Source organism: Aptenodytes forsteri, unplaced genomic scaffold (genome assembly GCF_000699145.1).
Source record: "Aptenodytes forsteri isolate BGI_AS27 unplaced genomic scaffold, ASM69914v1 Scaffold707, whole genome shotgun sequence".
Taxonomy (NCBI): domain Eukaryota; kingdom Metazoa; phylum Chordata; class Aves; order Sphenisciformes; family Spheniscidae; genus Aptenodytes; species Aptenodytes forsteri.
In genome coordinates, this window is record NW_008795363.1 from 977,690 (window position 1) to 997,708 (window position 20,019).

Genomic DNA, 20,019 nt, shown 5'->3' on the forward strand with positions numbered 1-20,019 from the left:
CCCTGGGTTTGAGAAGCTGGGGGTGCCCAGGCATCATTTCACTCCATCAGGTTTTCAACCTGTCATCTGCAAACTCCGTCTACAAGTTCCACCAAAAGCACCTAAGAGAAACAAGCCTTTAGCTACAGGCAGCCTCTAGCTCCATTGGAGACTTTTAGGGATTCAAAAACAGGTTGAAACACCACTGGGTGGTGATCCAAAACACTCAGAGACCTGGCCAGTGATCCCACCGCTGTGAGGAAGTCAATATTTACTGAAGAAAATCAAAGGATGGTGGTTACTCCAGTAACCTGACACACTAGAGACAAGCATGAACTATGTTCACAGCAGCTAGAGCTGGGGCTGAGACATGTCTACCTGGCACTCGAGACCAGCAGGAGTGAACGTTTCCAGATCAGATCAGGGAATATTCCAAAGAAGACAGAGAAAGTTGGAAAACAGAGCAACACAGACCCCTACATAGCTCACTTCTACTCTTTCATGGGAGCACTTACAGTTGATATCAGAGTTAAAAGATTGATGTCATTAGCTAGCAGCCAGCAGCAAGCAAAGAAAAGGACGAGAGAGAGAGAGAGAATGGCTGCTGCCCACCTCACCCAGCTCAATGGACGAGCAGCTCCTCAAAAATGCCCAGTGGGCAGCACTGCTGCGGCAAGACAAAGATTACTCTGTACTGCCCAGCTGGGAAATGAGGTTGCATATTGTTTCTGGTTTTAAGGTGAGTTTTTGGGTAGCATAAGGTAGAAAATGGACAGTTCAGAAAACTGCTATGCTTTCCATCTCCACAGCCAGTCCGGCACAGTAAGCACAGAGCAAAGACACTCCACCATACATCAGCAAGAGCAAAACACTCCCTAGAAGACATCCACTCCATTCCAGCTCCTCCTGGTGAGGCTACAGCATGGCACATGCTGACATAAAAAGCAAATTTTAAGTCACTACCTTATTTCACAAAAAACACCAAGAAGCTATTAGATGTCAACTTGTGCCTACCACCAACCTAGGCTGTATCTGAACCAGTGACCCAGAGGTGAAAGGCCCATGCCCCATTATCAGTCTCCAGAGACATGTGATCCCCTCAAAACAGTAGGTTCCTGATAGGCATTTTCAAAAGGGCACAAGCAATTATGAGAGCTTCACAAATCACGTGATGATATGCCCATTATACAACGCATTTTCAGCAAATAGCAGCCTTTACACTGGAAATAAATAGAAAAGAGCAGTAGATGGGTGCTAGATGGAAGAATATTAATTCTCCATCACATTTCATCCCTAATGGACTGAAGTACAAACGTAAGTATGGGCATCACCTACTTTAACTGCCATAATTTGCCCACTTGGTTTGTGGACCATTTTGTTGACAGAACCATAAGCGCCTCGTCCAATTTCTCCAAGGTCTTTCAAGTCCTCTGCTGTAAAATCCCAATGTTGTTCAGGGGAAATCTTCAATTTTCCTGATGATTCAATGCTGTGTGTTCTCAGTCTCTCTCTGTCAAAAATATTGGGAAGCAATTTTTCCACATTTTAAATAGTCTGTAAATGTCTCTTTTCAGCACTTGATTAAACATTAGAAGAGAGGGGTTCACAAAGGCTACAGCAATAATCTGACTCCACGAAGGATTTTGGTTGGGGTGGGGGGTGCAGGGGTGAGGGAAAATGTTAAATCAAAAATGACATACACTTGCCCACAGCTTCAATCAAGGATAAGTTTCTCCAGCTGTGGCGTAAAATTCAACGTGTCTCATATAGTAGAGTCATTCTAATCACTCATTTACACAGTTCTTTCTACTTTGCACAAAATACATCAGGCTTCAAGCAGGATCTGGTAACATGCAGAACCAAGAGTCTGAAGAGCACTCCCCGGCCCCATCTCCCCAAAGCTTCTGCTGCTCTACACCACCACACTCCCAGCAACTGTCTCCCTTTTAGTTGGGTTTCTATGCAACATGGGCAAGATCTTCTGTGTGAATCAAGGGGACTTTAGAGAGAGTTTGCTCTTAATGGAAAACTGCAATCAATTTAAAAAAAAAAACATTTTAGGTAATCATTTAATTTATTAAAAAAAACAAATAAAGAGCCAATAATTTATATTTATAAAAAACAAGTTGTTTGAGACATATGAAAACAAAACCTGCCTGTTCAAGTGTGTCTTTACCAAACACCTAAATTAACGTTCTCGGGCAAACATTGCTCCTACTGAAGCCACCAGGATTTGTCTAGGTAAGGAGCAGAACACTACCCAAAATTTGTAGGACAGAAGAGTTCAAGGGTTGTTTTAAGGTGCCCCCAATTACTCATTCAAATGCAGCAATGCTATCACTGAATTAGTAGGAAATGCACAAGTATTTTCAACAATTTTCAGCTTAAAATGCCATGCAAATTTTCAGTTTTTCATTAATTAATTAGCTGATTTGCACTTCTTGGGCCATAAAGGAAGCCAAAAGCCTGAGTTTCCCACTTTCAAGTAGCATTAACAGCATTAAAGACAGTTCCCACTGCAGGGCACACCGATCTCGCACAGATATTAAAGCACACAGGTACTTCTGACCACCTTGTGTACAAGGGAGATTCTGTCAAACTCATCCCTCGGACTCTGATCACTTCTCCTGGGCATTTGATCAAGCCACCACTCACTTCTCCAGGGTCCGGCCAAATGAGCAGAACACACATAAGGTATCCGACCAAACGCATAAAGCTTACTGAATTTATCAGTCAGAGGAATAAACACATTACGGCCGATTCCACGCTGATAAACGCAACTGTTTGTCAACCAGCAGCTGCAAACACTACCCAGCTGGATGCGATGGTAGACCCAACCATGACCTCCAGCGGGTTTTATTTGGAACCCAGGTTTTGTGAGGGCAGTGAGGTCAGGTCCAAAGGTCAATTGACTGGAGCAGCTACGGTTCAAATGGCTTCATCTGCTGCACTCCAGCTTCGCTGCGACGCTTTCGTTTAGCACTTCCCGGGGTTTGAGCAGCTGCACGTCCTGAACCCTTGACCCATTCGGTGAAAAGCGTTGCTGAACAGCTCCTCTCACCGCTTCTGTGCTGTGCCTGCCCTGGTCTTCCCTGCTCTCTAACCTGCCTAGCTTGAGATTTTCAATCTGCCGCTCTCCACAGTGTCCCTCCACTGCCCTTGGGAATAATTCGGGAAACCTACCGATAGTGCTACAATACAGCACAGATGTGACGGACACAGCAGCCCGCGGAGGCAGAGGTGGCACCCCTTCGTTAGCACTATTTACATATCATTGAGCTTCTGTGCATAATGAAACACTGCATTGAGTGGGGTTCTCCATGGAATTTGCTTACTAAAAAGCAAGAAATGAAAATAAGGCAGTAAAATGACCAAAAAAAAAGAACAGAAGAAAAAAAGAAAAGAAAAAAAAAAAATGAAAAGAAACGTGACCTCCAGACTTGCCAGCTGTCTTGAGGGACCTTACATTGGAAGCTGCATGAACCAGTTACTATCTAACTGCTCAACCATCCTATTTTGTCAGTATCATAAAAACAGTTCTTCTTTTGATGGAAGAAGGTAGGTGAGAAGCATCATGCCAAGGAGGCACCAGCAAACGGGCATTTCCTGCCTACCTCCTGCCAGCTGGCAGGCAGGCAGGAGCACGACCATTGAGAGCTAAATCTTGTTCAAAAAGGCAGGGGAGGAAAAGGCAGAGAGGTGATACCAGGAGGGTGAAATGTGAGATTTGATTTTCTGAGCAAACCCTTTCCATCCCTTGTTTCAAAACAACATTTTACATTGATGTTCTCATAGAGTTAAAAACTTTAAATATTGACATGGTTTATTCAAATAAAGCAATTAAAACCATCTCCACTCTTCCCTCTGCCTGGTTTTCTGCCCGGGAAACTTTGCTTTTCTTACCCTATATCAGAAGAGAAAGCAAATTTGAATTCATTATTTCCCTGTTACACAAGAAGCCTGTTTCTCCCCAGCTGTAGCGTGAAAGCAGATCTGTGCCATTGTTCCCGCAGCTGCAGGATGGGTGGTTCGAGCAACCGGGAAGAAGATGTGAGCTAGGAAATACCCCCTCCGCGGGTCTGCACCAAGTGCCCTCTGCAGCTGTACTCTGGTGTGGAGCAGCGGAGCTCCAGGGGTTTGGATCAAGATGTACCGTCACTGTCCACCCACAAAACCTCATGTGTTGGAGCTTGGCTTAACTTCCATTATGTATTTATGATGCCATCTGCCTGTACTGCAATCACAGTTCCTGCTTATCTTTTTTCAAATACCCAGGGAAATGGTCAAATAACCAAATGACAAGTTTGACAGAGTGACAGACACTTTAATATAGATTTTGCTCATTTAGCGAATTTGTCACACGTAAACAATGCAGTTTTCCTTTAAGCAGCATGGCCTATCTTAAGAGTCAGTAACTGGAACACAATGATTACTTTTAGCATCAAAAACCTACACTTGATATCAGGGGTTTTTCAATGTAAATCAAAATCCCAAGGGATTTCCATGCCAAGAAAGCAGCTCAAAAAAATGCAAATCTATAACATAGATTCTCTGCATTATTAGCAAATGGAAATTTTCTGATGTAAAACAAAGTGAGGCAATAAGAACAAATCAATCAATGCAGTACGTCTATTACTAGATTTGCACTGCTGCAGATATATGAGAACATAAATCCACAGGGCAGACATGCCCCTAAAATACAAAAAAGCCTGCCTAAACCCTGCACTACTTCCTAGTGCACTGGATACTACAACAGCTTGCTTCAGAAAATAGAAGGGTAACCACACAGAACAGTGTCTAGTGAAGGTGAAAAGTAATTAATGCCCAGTCCCTGCTCCTGCAGCCGATCAGATTTCAGCCCCTGTGTTTAGTGCTCATTAGAGTTTGCACAGATGTGGTCAGACAGATGCCTCCTCTTACCATTTCGTTTTTAAGCTGTGCAATCCGAATCTCTAAGGCTGGGAATGTTGGGCAAAATTGGGCTTATACTCTCCAAATGATCAGGATGTCTAAAATGGACTTGTGGGGCTTAATGCATGACTTAAAAAAATAAATTAAATAGCTAAAGAGGGTGAGATACTCCTCAAACAGTTAAAAGTAGGATTTTCAAATGCATCTTAGGGACTATAGCTCCTGTTGACTTGTCCAGGACTTCAGCTTCCAACTCCCTGTCTTGCTTTTCAAAAGTTTTAAAAGAGGAAAAAAAAAAAAAAAAAAAAAAAAAAAAAAAAAAAAAAAAAAAAGATGATAGGCTCAAAGATGATAGGCTCAGGAGGTCGTTGCGATTACTGCACTTGAAAGGCACCAATGTATTGGTCTTACTGCAGATGGTTTACTATGCTTGTCACAGCAGTTATTCCAGGGATTAGGAGCACCAAGCAAGACAACAACTCCTCCAAACAGTTGCCCTTTGTCAGAAATGAAAACGTTTGTGGGTCCAGCTTGGCAGGAGGCAGGCGGACGGCTGGCGCCAGGCACCGCAGCCGGGCCAAGGACAGGGTCACACGCATTCGGGACGGGAGGTTGCTCACTGCAAGCTTGGCGAGCTAGACCCACGTGGGAAGGTCTGCCACGGCTAGAGGCCCACAAAACCTCCTGGGAAGAACCACGGAGACATTGGGAAGCTCTCGGACAGGCTGTGTTAGTTCCCCGAGCCCTGCTGTTAGCACCGAACTGCAGGGATGCCAAAACCTTTTAAAACAAGCATTTCCTTGGCATGAAAAAGAAGGACTGTGGGGAGAAGCAGAGAAAAGTTGGCGGATTTTTTTAAGCAAAATTGAAAGTTATCAGACATAAAGCAAGGCCGGAAAGATGCTGTAAGTAGCTACCTAAGAGTTCTGCAGGACTCAAAGGCGGCTAAAAGTTGAGGTATTCAACATTACAGTTGACATGAATAAAACAAATCTGCAGAGCCAAAAAGATCCAAGCAAACCAGCTGTGCTTCGCAAGCCTGCCTAGTGCTGGATTTTTCTAGGAAGTCTCTCATTAAAGCTCCTATTTACACTACGATTAATGAGAATATATTCTACTTCTCCACAAGTTTGGTAAAAGCTGCTCGACACAATGGGACTTCAGAAACTGATTTGTGGTCAATCGGCCAAAGGAATGCTAAGATGTAAATCCTAACAAAAAAGCTACCATGCAAACTGCAGGGTTTTAATAACACTGTGCATTCTTCGTAACTTCAGAGTAAAAACACGGCTTATGACTTTGGCTAACACTTTTCTACCAAGTCTCTCAAATAGCCTAGAGAGGTTGTTATGCTTCTATTTCAACGTCTGTGTTACTTATAAAACAGTTTTCAGACCCCGCAGGCTAACACTAATAAAATAGCAACTCTAGTTTAAATTTCACTGGAGAAAGTCTCCAAAAGAAGTGTTCCATTTTTTTCTAGAGGGCTGAAAATGTTGGTGCTCTCACAAATCTTTCGGATTCTTGCAGGAAGAAATTTCTGTTTCCAGTAAGCTGATGGGCAACGGCGTCCTTGCAAGAGGCGCAGAACTAAATTGGTTTTGCTCTGACCCATGTAAGCTGTCCTGAGGCTTAGTTATATTTAATGACAGATTCCTAGACGTGAAGAAGAGATACAGTAAATGTGTCAAAGGAAGGAAATTATTTAATTTTGCACCTCTTACCTACTCAGACTAAAAGCAAAAGCACACTTGCTCCCTTTCGTCATGACCACGTGGCAGAAATTCTCCCTAGCATTGCTCTGGCTTCCTATGCTCCTCCTAAACTTTAAAATAAAGATATTAAGAAAGTGTGGAAGATTGCACAGCCCCTTCCACAGCCCTCCAGACTCGGTCCAGCACACTGTCAAGGCTGCAGGGAGTCTCCCTGAGTTCAGTGGGGTTTGGCTGAGGCTTTTAAAATGTCAATATTTTGTATTAAGCTCCCCTGGTAAACTACTGAGTTACAATGGATTTTGATTAACCCTGCCCTTGACATGGATGAAACCTCTCAATTTATCATGGTGAAGCCTGTACCGAATTTAACCGGGGACATTAAACTCAAACTCATTTTGATTTGGACATGAGCCAGACTGCAGCACATTTGCTGAACCCACCACGGCCAGGTATTCAAAGTTTACACTGGATTCAAGCATTTCAGAATAATACTGGAAAAACCTGAGCTAATTAATTTAAATAACCCTTCTGAGAATGCTGACTCCTCTTCTGAAAGATTACATCTCCTGAGCCATGGTCAGCTACCCGAGAAAGAACAGGAAACAGAGACACGAGCACATCCATAAGAATCAACAAAAGAACACGAATATATACTTTAAATAGTTTGCAAAATGATACTAAGATGCAATATCATTACCATTACCCAAAAAAATCACTCAATGGAATGACACTATTTCTGAGACAAATTCCATTACTTTAATAGATGCCATTTTTGCAGGTATGGAAAATATTTGACAATGGCTAACAGACAGTTAAGCTTACTGTAGCCTGCTGGAAAGTTTCTGGATGAGGTCCGCTTCTCTCCTTTTGAAACTGAACGGGACAATGTGATTACTACCCAGGGTTGCTTGTGTATCACTTCAGCCAGGAAAAGTTGTGAAAATGACAGGAAAACATGGTGCTGTTATCACATGACACAATAACGTATAACACAATACTCAGCTAGTCACACTACCCACGGAGCACTTAACATAAGAAATCAGTGAGCTATATATTTTTCTTCCAAATTTCACCTCAGCAACCTCCCCTTACTGGGAGCAATGCAGCACCTGATGATTTGAACTGCATTTTAACATGTTAAATCATAAGCAATTTGTTTTCTTACAGCAATGGCAATTATTATTTCCAACTGTATTATTACTATGATTAGAAACATGAATAATTGCATTCAACTTACTATCCAAATACCTATATATTACTGACATGCTGTTTCCTCGAGGCACATTGACCATCACTGCTCTGTTTTTCTTGTGGTCTCTAAAGCAGGACTTAACTAAAAAATTACTTTTTTATATAAAATCTAGCTTCCATCCTGAATCCACCAATCTAGGACTGGTGGTCTCTCCCAGGTGGGCTTGTTGTCCATCTTACCCCTCTCTTACTGAGTAAGTTTGCATGACGTCCTTTCTTATTACCTCCAGAGCCACACAACTGACAGATAAATGAAGGTTAATTACCACTCTGTATTACGACACTTCTCTAAGAACAAAAATCAGGTTCTGGATCTCTGAGTCCCTCAAGCTGTCCAGCTTTGGAAATCTCCTTTCGCAATACAAGGACCTGTTATCTCAGAACGGTTTGAGTAGCTCAGGCAAGATGCGCTCCTGCTAAGCACTTTGTGGAGGGCACACGGAAAACAAGCACTCAAGTACTTGTACAAATGACCAATGCAGCTATCTACAAACGCCCAGCAACACAAACTTATGGCTTTGCTCAGCTCCTTGTTGGAAACACTTGAGAGAGGTAGATAACGAGCACCATTATTTCAACTACGTGAAACGTTTCTGTTTCAACTACTCTAACAAGTGATTTTTCTAATTTAAACTTCTGTATGTCATAAGATTCCAACCCTAGTCTGGGAAAGCTAAAAGCTCTCCAACTTCTCTGTCAGGATTTTTCTATTTAGGATTAAAAAAAAAAACCCAACACTTTGGGCTGCATCACAGACTGAAATAACCTGAAATTCAGTGCCAAGAATGTACCTGGCAGTATTTTTCTTTCTGTGGCAGACAAGGACAGATGAGAGACAAAGAAATCACCTAACTGCAAGACAGCGATTGCTTTTTCAGAGAGATGCAGCTACCATGTGATAACCAAAAGAGAGCTCATAACAAGACTAAGTAGACCAAATGTGACTTGTATTTTAAAAGTGCCCCTCCTCTAAGACATAGACTCCTACAGACGAGTGAAAGCAATTGCGTGTTGAAAGTCCCCATGCTCCAACGGTCTAGTAGTATGGTGAGACTTAAAATGTTGGCCTCCTCCGAGACAGCTGCATGGGGCACAGTTTTCTCCACTGACTCTCAGGAGCCAAGAGGTAGTTTTCTGTAAGCTCTTTAAAGATGCCTACAGAAAATTAAGGATGCTGTAAAGGAGTTAGGCCAGTGGTCCTAGAGAATCACCTTTCCCATCTTTCACTGGTATGAAATACCCACCTAGAACATCAGAGAGACAAAACAAACCCAGTTGGATTATAGAGAAGCCCCTACACTCCTCAGAGAGGACAACCGCCTTCACGCTGCTGTAGCAAGAGAGATTTGAAACAATCACTTTCAACTGATCCGCACTTGTCTCTGCAAAGGCATCAGTTATGTTGAGCATGAAGGACCAATTGCTCATCCAGATTTACTCCAAGCATATTTTACAAAGGAGGGAATTAAAACAGGCTCAAAGAGAAGACTGTTTAGGGTCGCCATAATCCACTGTAGACTGGCTTGGCTCGCACTTTTCTGAGGTTTCCCAAAATGGTGGGACCTTCACGGTGAGAGGCAAGAACATCCACCTGAATCTCAAAGATGAGGTCTGTAGTTTTCACTGACATAATATACCATGAACCCAATTAATCTAAGTTCTTTTCAGAAGTCAGTTCCTCAAACAAGCAGAATGGCAAAACCAGTTCAGCCCTGCAGGCCAACCCCCACCTCCATCACGTCCATTCAATCCACCACAATGTCCTTTCCATGAGCTCTTTGTACAGCAGCTGTTTTTCCTGGGTGCATCCTGTTCATTCAGTCCAGATGTCCTCCACGGTACACACTGAAAGTCACTCATTTATGCAAAGGACAAAAACAGAAGTTGTTGACGATGACGTGTGGGGTCAAAGCAGTCTCCGAATCTGCAGACTCTCCTCTCTTTATTCTCCATTTCTTGATTTTCGTGTACAGAAGACAAAAGGGATGAGAGATTCCTTCAGTTTGAACCCACAAAGCAGAAGAGTCGGCTCATTTCTCCATAGCCAGGATAAAATGCAAGATATTTTACTACAAGGTGGTGATTAATGTCTGAAGAGATAAAGAATATACTCTAGCTCTGATGAAATGTGGTGTGATCCCGAGTACGCAGAATAGCAATGAGCAAAGTTTATTCCTACAGCTAGCAATGGCAGTTGTTTATTGGGGTTTCCTGCAGGAATGCGGTTTGCAAGGTCCACATCTGGAAACGTTAGGGTTCGAGTCCAACTTAAATCACAGATATGAATACTGGTGGTCCATATATAAAATCCTTTCTGACATTTCTGTATGTCACACAACCAGAAAAAAAAGTCTGTGCCTGACCATCTCAGATTAATTGGAGTCCAACAGTGACAACCACTTAGGGTCAGAAACCAGATACGCCATCTGTACAATACAGCGGAGACCACTCCTATACACAGGCACCAAGCTCAGGTCAATGTGTAAGCGATGTCCTACTTTGTAAATGATTATTGAACAATATATTTATCCAAAAAATGGGTAGAGACCAAACCTGTATATATGTGTGCACATATATACATATATATTCAGAGACGTTACATATAATAACCTGCTTCATCCCATTTTCCTTGCCAAACACCAGCAGGTTTTGCATATTAAGCTTTCAGTGACTGTATTTGCCCAAGGAGGAGGGAACGTGGGGATATAGGCTCTCTTCAGCCTCAGGACTCCATCCATGTTCCAGGACACCGGTCCCTAAGACATACAGGATGAGACACCTATTGCCCCTGTTGACCTTGGATCCATCCCCAGCTCAGAAAGCCAGATACATGGGTCTAGAAGAAAAGAAGCCCCAAGAGGGCAGTCCATGCTCTCAGATGTTATATAAAGATCAGCAACAGCATCTCCTGCTCCCTGAATAAATTTTAACTGAAATCAGTATCGTCTGATATGTTTTCAGAGCGTGCCTTACAAACTGGTGAGTTCAGATATGGGGATGCTCAGTTTCCCCTCTTAGGCAGGACAGCAGCGATGTGCACAGCTCAGACCCCTGGAGCACCTTGGGATGCAGACAACACGCAGGTGTCACAGGGTATTTTTCATCAAAGAGCTCAAGTCCCAAAGACTGCTCATCGCTGGAGGGAGGAAGGGAGAAAATGTGGCAGCTCCCAGTTCTCAAATGGAATTCTGGATCTCACCTGTACTTCTTAATCATAAAAAGTTACTGTTGAATGTAGATAATCAGACCATTTGAAGGCTCAGAGACGGCAATGCATCACACCTTCTCTATAAAGTGTGAAATATGAGTTTTAGAATGGTTTACAGCATTTACCAGATAAAATGGTAAAGCACAGACACATAGGTCTTAAAATACTCTGCAAAATACACCGATAGATTCAAATGTTATTGAAAAGTCCAACATGAATGGAGCTGCTCTCTCCAATTTTCTCTCTAACCCTCCAGAGAAGATTAGGGTATTTTGGTGTCCTGAATGCTTTTAAAACCTTCACGCACCAAGATTTAGAACCAGTTTGCATATAAACATGTACACTGCTGTCCTTGCTAGGGGATGCAGCACCTAGAAATAAAGGAAAGGAAAAAAGAAAAAAAAAGGAGAGAAAATGGTGCTTCTGTTATCACAACGGTATGAAGGGAACAGAATAGATACCGACTCTGAAACCACTTGACCTACTTTCACTTCTCTTAAATAAGCATTGCAGCAGTTACATCTTTGTGTGAATTACGCAGCTATGCCAGGACCAGATGTGTCTCTCCTGGTGTGTGAAGAGGGCTGTAACTCAGGAATCCCTGGGGTCTACTGAACACTAACGCGACAGTTCTGCTCCTGCCAGACCCAGCACCACCTCTGAACCACTGGGACACAAGCAACAAAATTAAATAAAACCAAAATTCTTAAACCACACCAAACACTCCACAGTCTGCAACCTTGAACTGCTTTCAAACAAAGGCAGCACCATCCCCCATCTCAAACACAGCAAGGAGACTGGGGGAAATTTCCAACTCTCCAACGGTCAGGACAACAGACGTTTCTCACAGTCTTCCTCATTAGACCACGCAAATTATTACTAAAGTGTTGACCTTGTACCCAGGTTTATAAACCTGGGCTTTTTAAACCAAGCTGACTAAGCAAGGAACACAGTCACCCCCCGGCTCTTCTCCAGGCACCTCCAAAGCAGGAGTGCCGTCCTGAGCAGGCTGCAGGCACCTGGCTTTTGCCATGAGCATGGATGGAGTCAAGGATGATGACTCCTAACTTGTGTCTCAGGGGAGGATCTGGCCAGCCACAGGTCACCCATGGAGCCATGTTACTAGATAAAGAGTAGGCAGCACATCTCCCTAAAAGCCAGGCACTAGAAGGAAAGTCTACAGGATACTTCCATCCAAGGGAGACATTGCCCAGCTTTGCTCTTCTGTACAGCCTCTGTGTGGACCAACATGCAGCCACACTGATGCAGGTTTGATGGCGAATGAAGTCGGGTTCAGTCTGAAAATGAATATTTCCACCTCATTGCTCTATCTGATAACTTTCCAATTTCCATCAAACCAGAATGCTTCACCTCCCTCCACACACCATTCAACTCAGCAGAAAAAAATACAGTGGTCAACTCAAAACTGCTAGTCTTCAGAGACTCTTCTCAGACACCATCTCAGTGTCCCTGGAGCAGGAAAACCATGGAGTGGACAGCATCACTAAAAACACCTTCACAGGCAACACAGGACAGCAGCTCTGCCTCTCTCCCTTACCACCTTCCTTTGCCCAACGTGCCAGTGAAAACAGGCCCCAGGAGGCAGCCTAAGTGTCAGACATCACGCCTTGAATTAGAAAATATTGTCATTCATGTCTCGGTGTGCCTCAGACATCTGAGTGCCAGCTGCCAGGGCCTGCGAGTGACCGAGGACGGCCGCGTCCCCACGGGGGCTCACAGAGGCAGGGGGTGCCCCGGGTGGCTCCGGGCAGGCGCAGCAGCCTCCAGCCTCCCCTGCCTCCGGATAACCCCCACTGCCACCACAGGCTCTTCCTCCACTCCCACCACCCAGGCTGCTGTCCCTGCTGGGCAGGACGGGCCAGGTCTTGGCGCTCTGGAAGGTTAACTGCCAGCATTGCCATCTTCTTACATCCTCTCACCTGTCAGTTGCTCTTCCCCACCGCGGGAGGGACAGGCCTCCCTCGCGCACCAGGAAGGGGACCTGTTTCACACCGAGGTGGGTCATGGCTGCAAGGTCGAAATGCTGCTCCCAAATGAGCAGCTCTGACCACAGCTGTGTGCGTGCAAGAGCCAGGACAACAGCTCCTAACTGTGCCGGTGATGGGACAGGTAACACAGAGCTAACCTGTGGACCACAGGTTATCAGGAGATCCCTGTTCAACTCCCTACCCCATCACAAGCTCCTGGCCTAATCTTTACCTCTTCCAAATTACAGCATGCCCCAGCTTCCCATCTGCAAACAGGGAACACAGTTTTGTGCAACCATTTAGGTTTGCAAAGCTAAATCACTCGGCACGTGTGAAGCACTCGGAACCCACGGGAGCCAGATTAGTATGTAACATGGGGTTGTATTTGATTTAGACACTCAAACGTAGGTGATTAGGTTTCCAGAAGTTCTGAGGAGCCCAGGTCCCAATACTGTGGCAGGAAGCTAGATGCTCAGCACCTTTGAAAAAAATCAATGTGAATTAGCTTAATGGAGATATACAAGCTCCAAATTTTGGTCCCAGTCATGGAAGGCCTAAATTCAGAAGCAGAGTGCTGAGATGTCAAAACCCTTGCAGAAAGAACAGTTCTACTAGGGCACTAATGCTCCAAGGGACATGGAAGTTGCTAGAGAAATTTATTTTGGAAGCAGCAGGCAACAAAAATCTCCTCTGCAGAGCAGGATTAGCACCTTAGAGAAATACCAAACCTTAGAAGCAAAAAAAGAAAAAAAAAAAAAAAAAAAAGGAAAAGAAGCCATGCCAGATGGACAGCAATGTTTCCATATTTACTTTGTTTACAGTGCTTTGTAAATAGGTTCCAGTGAGTCTGTCTTTAGGTGGATGTTGTGTCAGCTGCCTTCCAGGGATTAGCACCTTAGAGAAATACCAAACCTTAGAAGCAAAAAAAGAAAAAAAAAAAAAAAAAAAAACCTTAATGCAGCATGTTCAGTCAAAATCTCACGCTAACTTTGGTAGCACCTTCTCTGAAGAGGCAATCTATTTGAAGTCTGAGATACTGAGCATGTGCGCTTTACAAAACATATCACCTCTTTGTCATCTAGGCCACAGAGATCACTGGCCAAACGAACTTGTAAACTTCTGGAAGAAACAGGAAGGTTAAATACAAGACAAAACTCATCGATTTGTCAAGAAAGCTCCTGAAAAAAAAATGACGTTTAAGAAACACTGCTCTAGCACTTAAACTACAGTGATGTTTGTATTAAAAGTGAAAGCCTGTTTTCCATAGGCTCACTCAAACATTTAAATATATTTTGCTGAGTCCTTGTAGGTCTCCATTTTACTTGTGCTTATTTGAAGAGACAAGCAAGTTTCCCAGTGATTACATTCAGATACCACAACTTTCAGGAAATGTTGCGGAACAGTCACAGAAAAAAATTCAAATTCTTAACTGGTACCTTTTACATTACAAACTATTTCAAAGGCTATCGCAGGTATCACACCCTGCGATGGGAAGGTATCATGCGGCAGAAAGGTATCAGAAATTAGTAACAATGAAGATGTGAAACGACTGTGATAGAAATGGGGAACAAACAGAGAAATATATACAGGAAAATTCACACAAGTAATTGTGAACATGCCAATTTAGGATATTCCACTCTGGTTTTTAATATTTTTTTAGACAAATGGTAGTAACTCTCACAGGTTATTTCCTCATGAACTCAGCCAGCTGTAAGGCTGTGCAGCTGGAGAGCCTGAAACCACATGCCCAAAAAGGTTTGGAAAAGCATAAGAGGAGATTAAAAGAGAAGCAGACACTTGAGAGAGACTTTGGGACAGCCAGAAAAATCCATTCCAGGAATAATGACAGTCCCTGAACGATACAGAAAAAAAGGAAACAGCAGAGTCTGACGTGCAACTGGACCTCCATTTGCTTCTGAGGAATCCAACCCTGAAGGTCTGTTAAACAAACATCTGCCAACACACTCTTGGGGCATCTATCTGGAAAGTGTGTGACTCTCCCAAGTGTCACAAGGAGACGAAGGTCCACACGGGGCACCTCTGGAAGCTTAAGTCACAATGAATCCATGAAGACACCCACAAGCTACAGGGAGGCTACGGAGTCCGACAGGCCACCAGACAGTTCAGAAGCTGGGTTTGTGAGCATTAAAAGGGGTCAGCTCATTTTGTCACCTTTCCAGATGAGACTGCAATGCTCTGGTGTTCAAGTTCTAGAGAGGTGGCGCCTCTGACAGTCAAGAGACTGCCCAGCTAGCAGACAGGATACTCGAGCAGCAACATGCTGTGAACCACATGACAAAAAATTCTTTGTGCGTGCTCATTTCTTAGCAGGTGGATCTAAATTCTGTAGCCTGAAGTCAAGATCAAGGCATTGCTGCTTGAGAAGAGTACAACGCTTTCCAGAAAACCGAAAAACTCATCTACAGCCAACCGAACAACTTGGTTCAATGGATGCCAGCAATGGCCAGCACAACACAGACAGCTGCCAGGCAAACCTGCCGTGCACAGTTATAGAGACACATCTCACCACATCATTCCCGTGTTAGTGTTATTTGAACCTCCTTTCAGCAAAGGCCACCAGCTGCAAGTAGCTCTTATAGAGCTTACACATAGATAATTGAGTAATCTAATTTTGTTTGTGACCTAAATCCTACTTGGACACAGTCGGTTGGAAATAGCAATTGAAAAACAATGGGTCGGAAGTTTAAGAGCTCACCCTAACCATGGCTTGTGTCCTCCAGCCTCTGCAATGTCTGCTGCAGAGAAAACAAATTAACAGATTTGTTAATCTGGTCTCAGTCAAAAATACACTCTGAACTAATGAGAACAGTGGTCTCAACTGGCAGTTCTCCATAGTCTCCACTGTTAGCCAGCCTGCAGAGCACGGCAATCACACACACAAGCCTTGCTGACTTTGACCAGGCACAAGCAGGATCATACACTTCCCTGGACTGGGGCATCAGCTGTCAGTACAACACTTACATCTTCTCTAGACTGCATCCTTTCAAGTAAGAATTTTACTCCGCAACTACTCTCTGTAATTCAGGGTCTATTCTGCCTTTACCCTGTATAGGTCACGTGTAAAATTATGTATATCACTGTGCTAGATACCCTATGGACAGGCGGGGTAGTATGCCATAACTAGACAAAACCTCTCTCTGCACTTACAAAGTAGATTTGGTGGTAGCAGTCATGGCTGAACTGAACAAGATGCACGTCCTCCGTAGCTCCATCAGTCACAGCCGCCTCAGAACCAGCACGGACCTTCCTTCCAACCCCCTGCCTCGCTCCCTGTTGCTCAAAACATCATACCGGGGCTCTGCCCACCTGCCCCACAGGATCTGTGCAGGAAAGCCATTAACAGCGCCTTTTAGTTGCAATAAGGGATGTCTCAGCCCTCAGCATCACCAGGAGGGCAGATTTCAGGGAGCCATAGCCCAAATTCTAGCAACTAGAAAAGTACCTCCAGTTTCTAATCTCATTCAAAGCCACCCTGAGTCAGTCTCCTATTTAAAAGCCACTTCAAGGCCCCCTGATTTTAACACATGTTCTAATTCAGAAAATATTTAGGGCAAAATCCTAGCAGCGCTGGAGACGTAAGGGGTTTTGCCACTGGCTCCAGTCTGAGCAGTTGTAGCCTCTGCTCTGCTAGTCTCCGCCTCGCTTGGTTTCCTGGTCATCTGTGACAAAGGTGACCTCCTTCAAGACATCCCAACACAGCTGGTAGCAGATGTACTGGGAAGAGTGAAGAATGGAGGTGTCCTGGGCAGGGGCTCAGGGTGCCGTGGGTTGGGGAGGGATGGGGCAGGAGCAGCAGGGCCATGCCACCCGCTGCCACTCGGCCACTGCAGTCCTCACCAGCTCTCAGCTCCAAGGCCATCATGGAGATGGCACAGCAAAGCTCAGAGGTCCAGACCACTCACCAGCTCCTCCTGCTCCCACACATGGTCTCGCATTCCTATGTGTTGCTCTGTATCCTGCCCTGGCACCCACCTCCTGTGCTCCCTGCGCACCCCCGGTAGCACACTCATACATCCTGGAAGGATGCAGCCCCAACCTGAGACCCAAACCGTAAGACGTGGCTCAAAACCACTGCAGACGGGAAAGAAAACACAAGGTGGGACAGAAGAAAGATTTGGAACCCCATGTCCCGAATTTCTATATTCAGTAGTGTTTAATCTATGCTCTCTCTCCCTGGAAACAGTATTCCAGGGCACAGCCTATATACTAACAAAAAGCCTCTACCCATAAGAGCAGCAAAGCTCTGGGAACAGCCTCCGGGCAGAGGCACAGCAGGCGTGATGCTCACCAAGCTACAGAGGGTATTCTGTGCCATGGGATGTAAAGCAACTGGGAAGCACTGGTCAGAGTCTTAATAACGTCACGTTTCGCAATTGGGATTCCACGGCCTTTGAAACTGTTCCTCCAGATAACATGCCGTTAAAACCAAGGAAATAGCATGAATGAATGGAGTCAGAAATTGTGCACGGATCACCTGGGAAACCTCCCTGTGGAAACCACGCTGAGTCCCCTCCAGCCCACGTGTGCATCACCCCTGCCCAAAGAAGATTTACTCCACCCCTGGCTTACAGTGATTCCCAAAATGTTTTCCTCCACACTCCCCAACTTCTTTTCCAACACTCCCAAGACCTCTCAGACTGAGAAACAAACCCTAAAAAGAAAGCCAAATCACACCTTGATGGGGTACACGGGGTCCGTACCCATTTTACCAGGGTATGGAGCCTTGGCACTGAGGAGGAGCATGGCTACACCCAATATCCTGAAATTTCCAAGGCCACCTCTGGCACAACATGCCTTTCCTCCTCAGCAGCGGTGTTTTTGCTCCAGTGATGCAGTTTACGCAGAGGTTTCCTCCCTCCTAACACACGCACAGGCACAAGGAGCCCCATTTGCTCCTTTGCTTTCTGTCTACATAGCAAGAAACCACACTCTTACCTGAACATCCACCAATCCAGCCTGATCAGTTCCCCGACCAAAACCTGTTAATCAAGCAAAACACAGCTAATAGACAATTTACATCTCATAGCAGCTGCAGGACGCTGCTGGCTGCCTCCTCTTGTGCCCCAGCAAGAGCTTGGCGCAGGCAACGGGCATTTGACGAGAGGACCCTCTGCCCTCCTGGAGGCAGAAGCAACGGGACACCTCCGGATCGGTGGATCCAAGTCACAGAAACCCAAATTTCGTGTGAGAAATTGACCTCTCTGTATCTTCAGATCCACCCATCAGGACCAACAGGGTCTGCACAGGGAAATCCCCAGCAGCGTCGAGCCAGCGCTCATCTCGGGAGGGCGCCGAGGCCACTCTGCTTCATCAGGCTGGGGAAGAAAAGTAATTCAGTGAACCGAAACACACCTTGCATCGGGAACGCATCTGGGCCAGGAGGTCTGGAATATCCAATTAAAGTCTGAAGTCTAGAAACGTTTCTAGACAACAGAGGAAAAGACATTCCAGCCTCTCTGGGAAGCAGGCGGGAGATGCAGAGACATCACCGTGATGCACCAGCTGCAAGACAAACACTTGAGAGAAGCGTGCAACCAAGAGATGTGAACGTTGCTTTTGAGGAACAGCATCCGCTACAGACAACACAAAGGACGTGAGGATGAATTAGCTGTATCCAAGCTTAGTCAGCCTCAACACAGAGAAAGCAATCCAACCAACAGCATCTACCTCTTTCAAATAGAAATGGCTATTACAGCTTGTAGCATCCCAAGAAAGCTTTAGCGCAGACACATCACCATCATTTTTGACACTTGAATGACTATCATATCCAACCCAAAACACTTCCAAGCCCTCAGAACCAGTTACACTATTAACCAGCCCAGGATCCAACCCCTGCCAACAACTGCAACTCCCACGGAGACAGAGCAGCACCTTCTTAATGGACAATGTTGACAGTCACTTGCACAAACATGAAACTTAAGATGTCACTGACTAACAACGGAAGCTCTTCTGTGCTAGACAGGAGCCACTGTGACTTCCAGTGAATCCGAGACAGAAATCTGTGTGGATAAACACAGAAAAGTCAAATCCCAATAGATGGCTGACGGTGGGAACTCGCTAGCTGAGACTAAGTCCTTCATTTAATGGACATGGGGAGGTTTGAGAGAGGAAAGAGTCCCAGATGGGGTTCTACAGAAAATTGTTACAAGGGTTTGATGATGCTGAGGGAGAGACACAAAAAGCGAATATATAAATGCTAGCTCTATAACCAGTGAGAATACTCTATTTCAGAGAGGAAAACAGAGAGAAGGAGAGGAGAGGACTTGCTGGAAAGGTCATTTGGGATGGTAAGAAGAATCACCTAAACTACTCTATAAAATTTCTAGATATTGTAATTACCGTTGATAACTCGTCAGAAACATGTTTCTAACTCAATAAAGGCTTGCTTGAAAATCCCCAGCATAAGGAAGCTACCAGAAATAGGAACAGATCCCAGAGGGTGTATCCTGGGGAAGCGGAAGGCACTGAGCTCAAAGAGAGAGACAGCGACATGCAGAGCCAAGCAGAAGCAGCCTACAACCAGGGACACCCTGGAGAGTCCAGGCAGCGGGGGAAGCTGCAGGGGCAGCTCCTGAGACTTGCCACTGACAAAACTCTCGAGACCTGCCGGGGAACTTAGAGAGGAAAAACTGGGGACATCTAGCTGCGTTCTGCCACACGTACAGGCTGTGGGTGCGTCACCCATCAATCTAGATTGGTGGATCTGAGGATACAAAGCTAGTATTTTCTGTGACGATGTACTACTGTTATTTACTAGCGTCAGGAACAGCTCTGTGCCACAATTGCACTCAAACTTTGGATAGGGATATCCTGTAGCTATCTAGAAAACTCAGTGTGAGCTAATCACCACGTAACTCCCCGATATCTCCATGTTGGTATAATGACAGTACCCAATCTTTGTTGATTTTAGTGCTGGGGTGGGGAGGGGGGCAGGGGGCGGAATCTA

General features: G+C 44.9%; 1 protein-coding gene across 1 annotated transcript in view; it reads right to left on the reverse strand.

Moving 5' to 3' along the window:
- The window catches only part of MAP2K4 (mitogen-activated protein kinase kinase 4), a 64,083-nt gene extending 46,043 nt beyond the window's left edge, over positions 1–18,040 (reverse strand). Inside the window, exons 1-2 of the mRNA XM_009280182.1 lie at positions 18,009–18,040; positions 1,315–1,489 (exon numbers count right to left, since the gene is read on the reverse strand). Of these exons, the coding sequence (XP_009278457.1) occupies positions 1,315–1,489; positions 18,009–18,016 (183 nt within the window). The 5' untranslated portion in view covers positions 18,017–18,040. The remainder of the gene's footprint in view (positions 1–1,314; positions 1,490–18,008) is intronic.
- Positions 18,041–20,019: the final 1,979 nt, after the last annotated feature.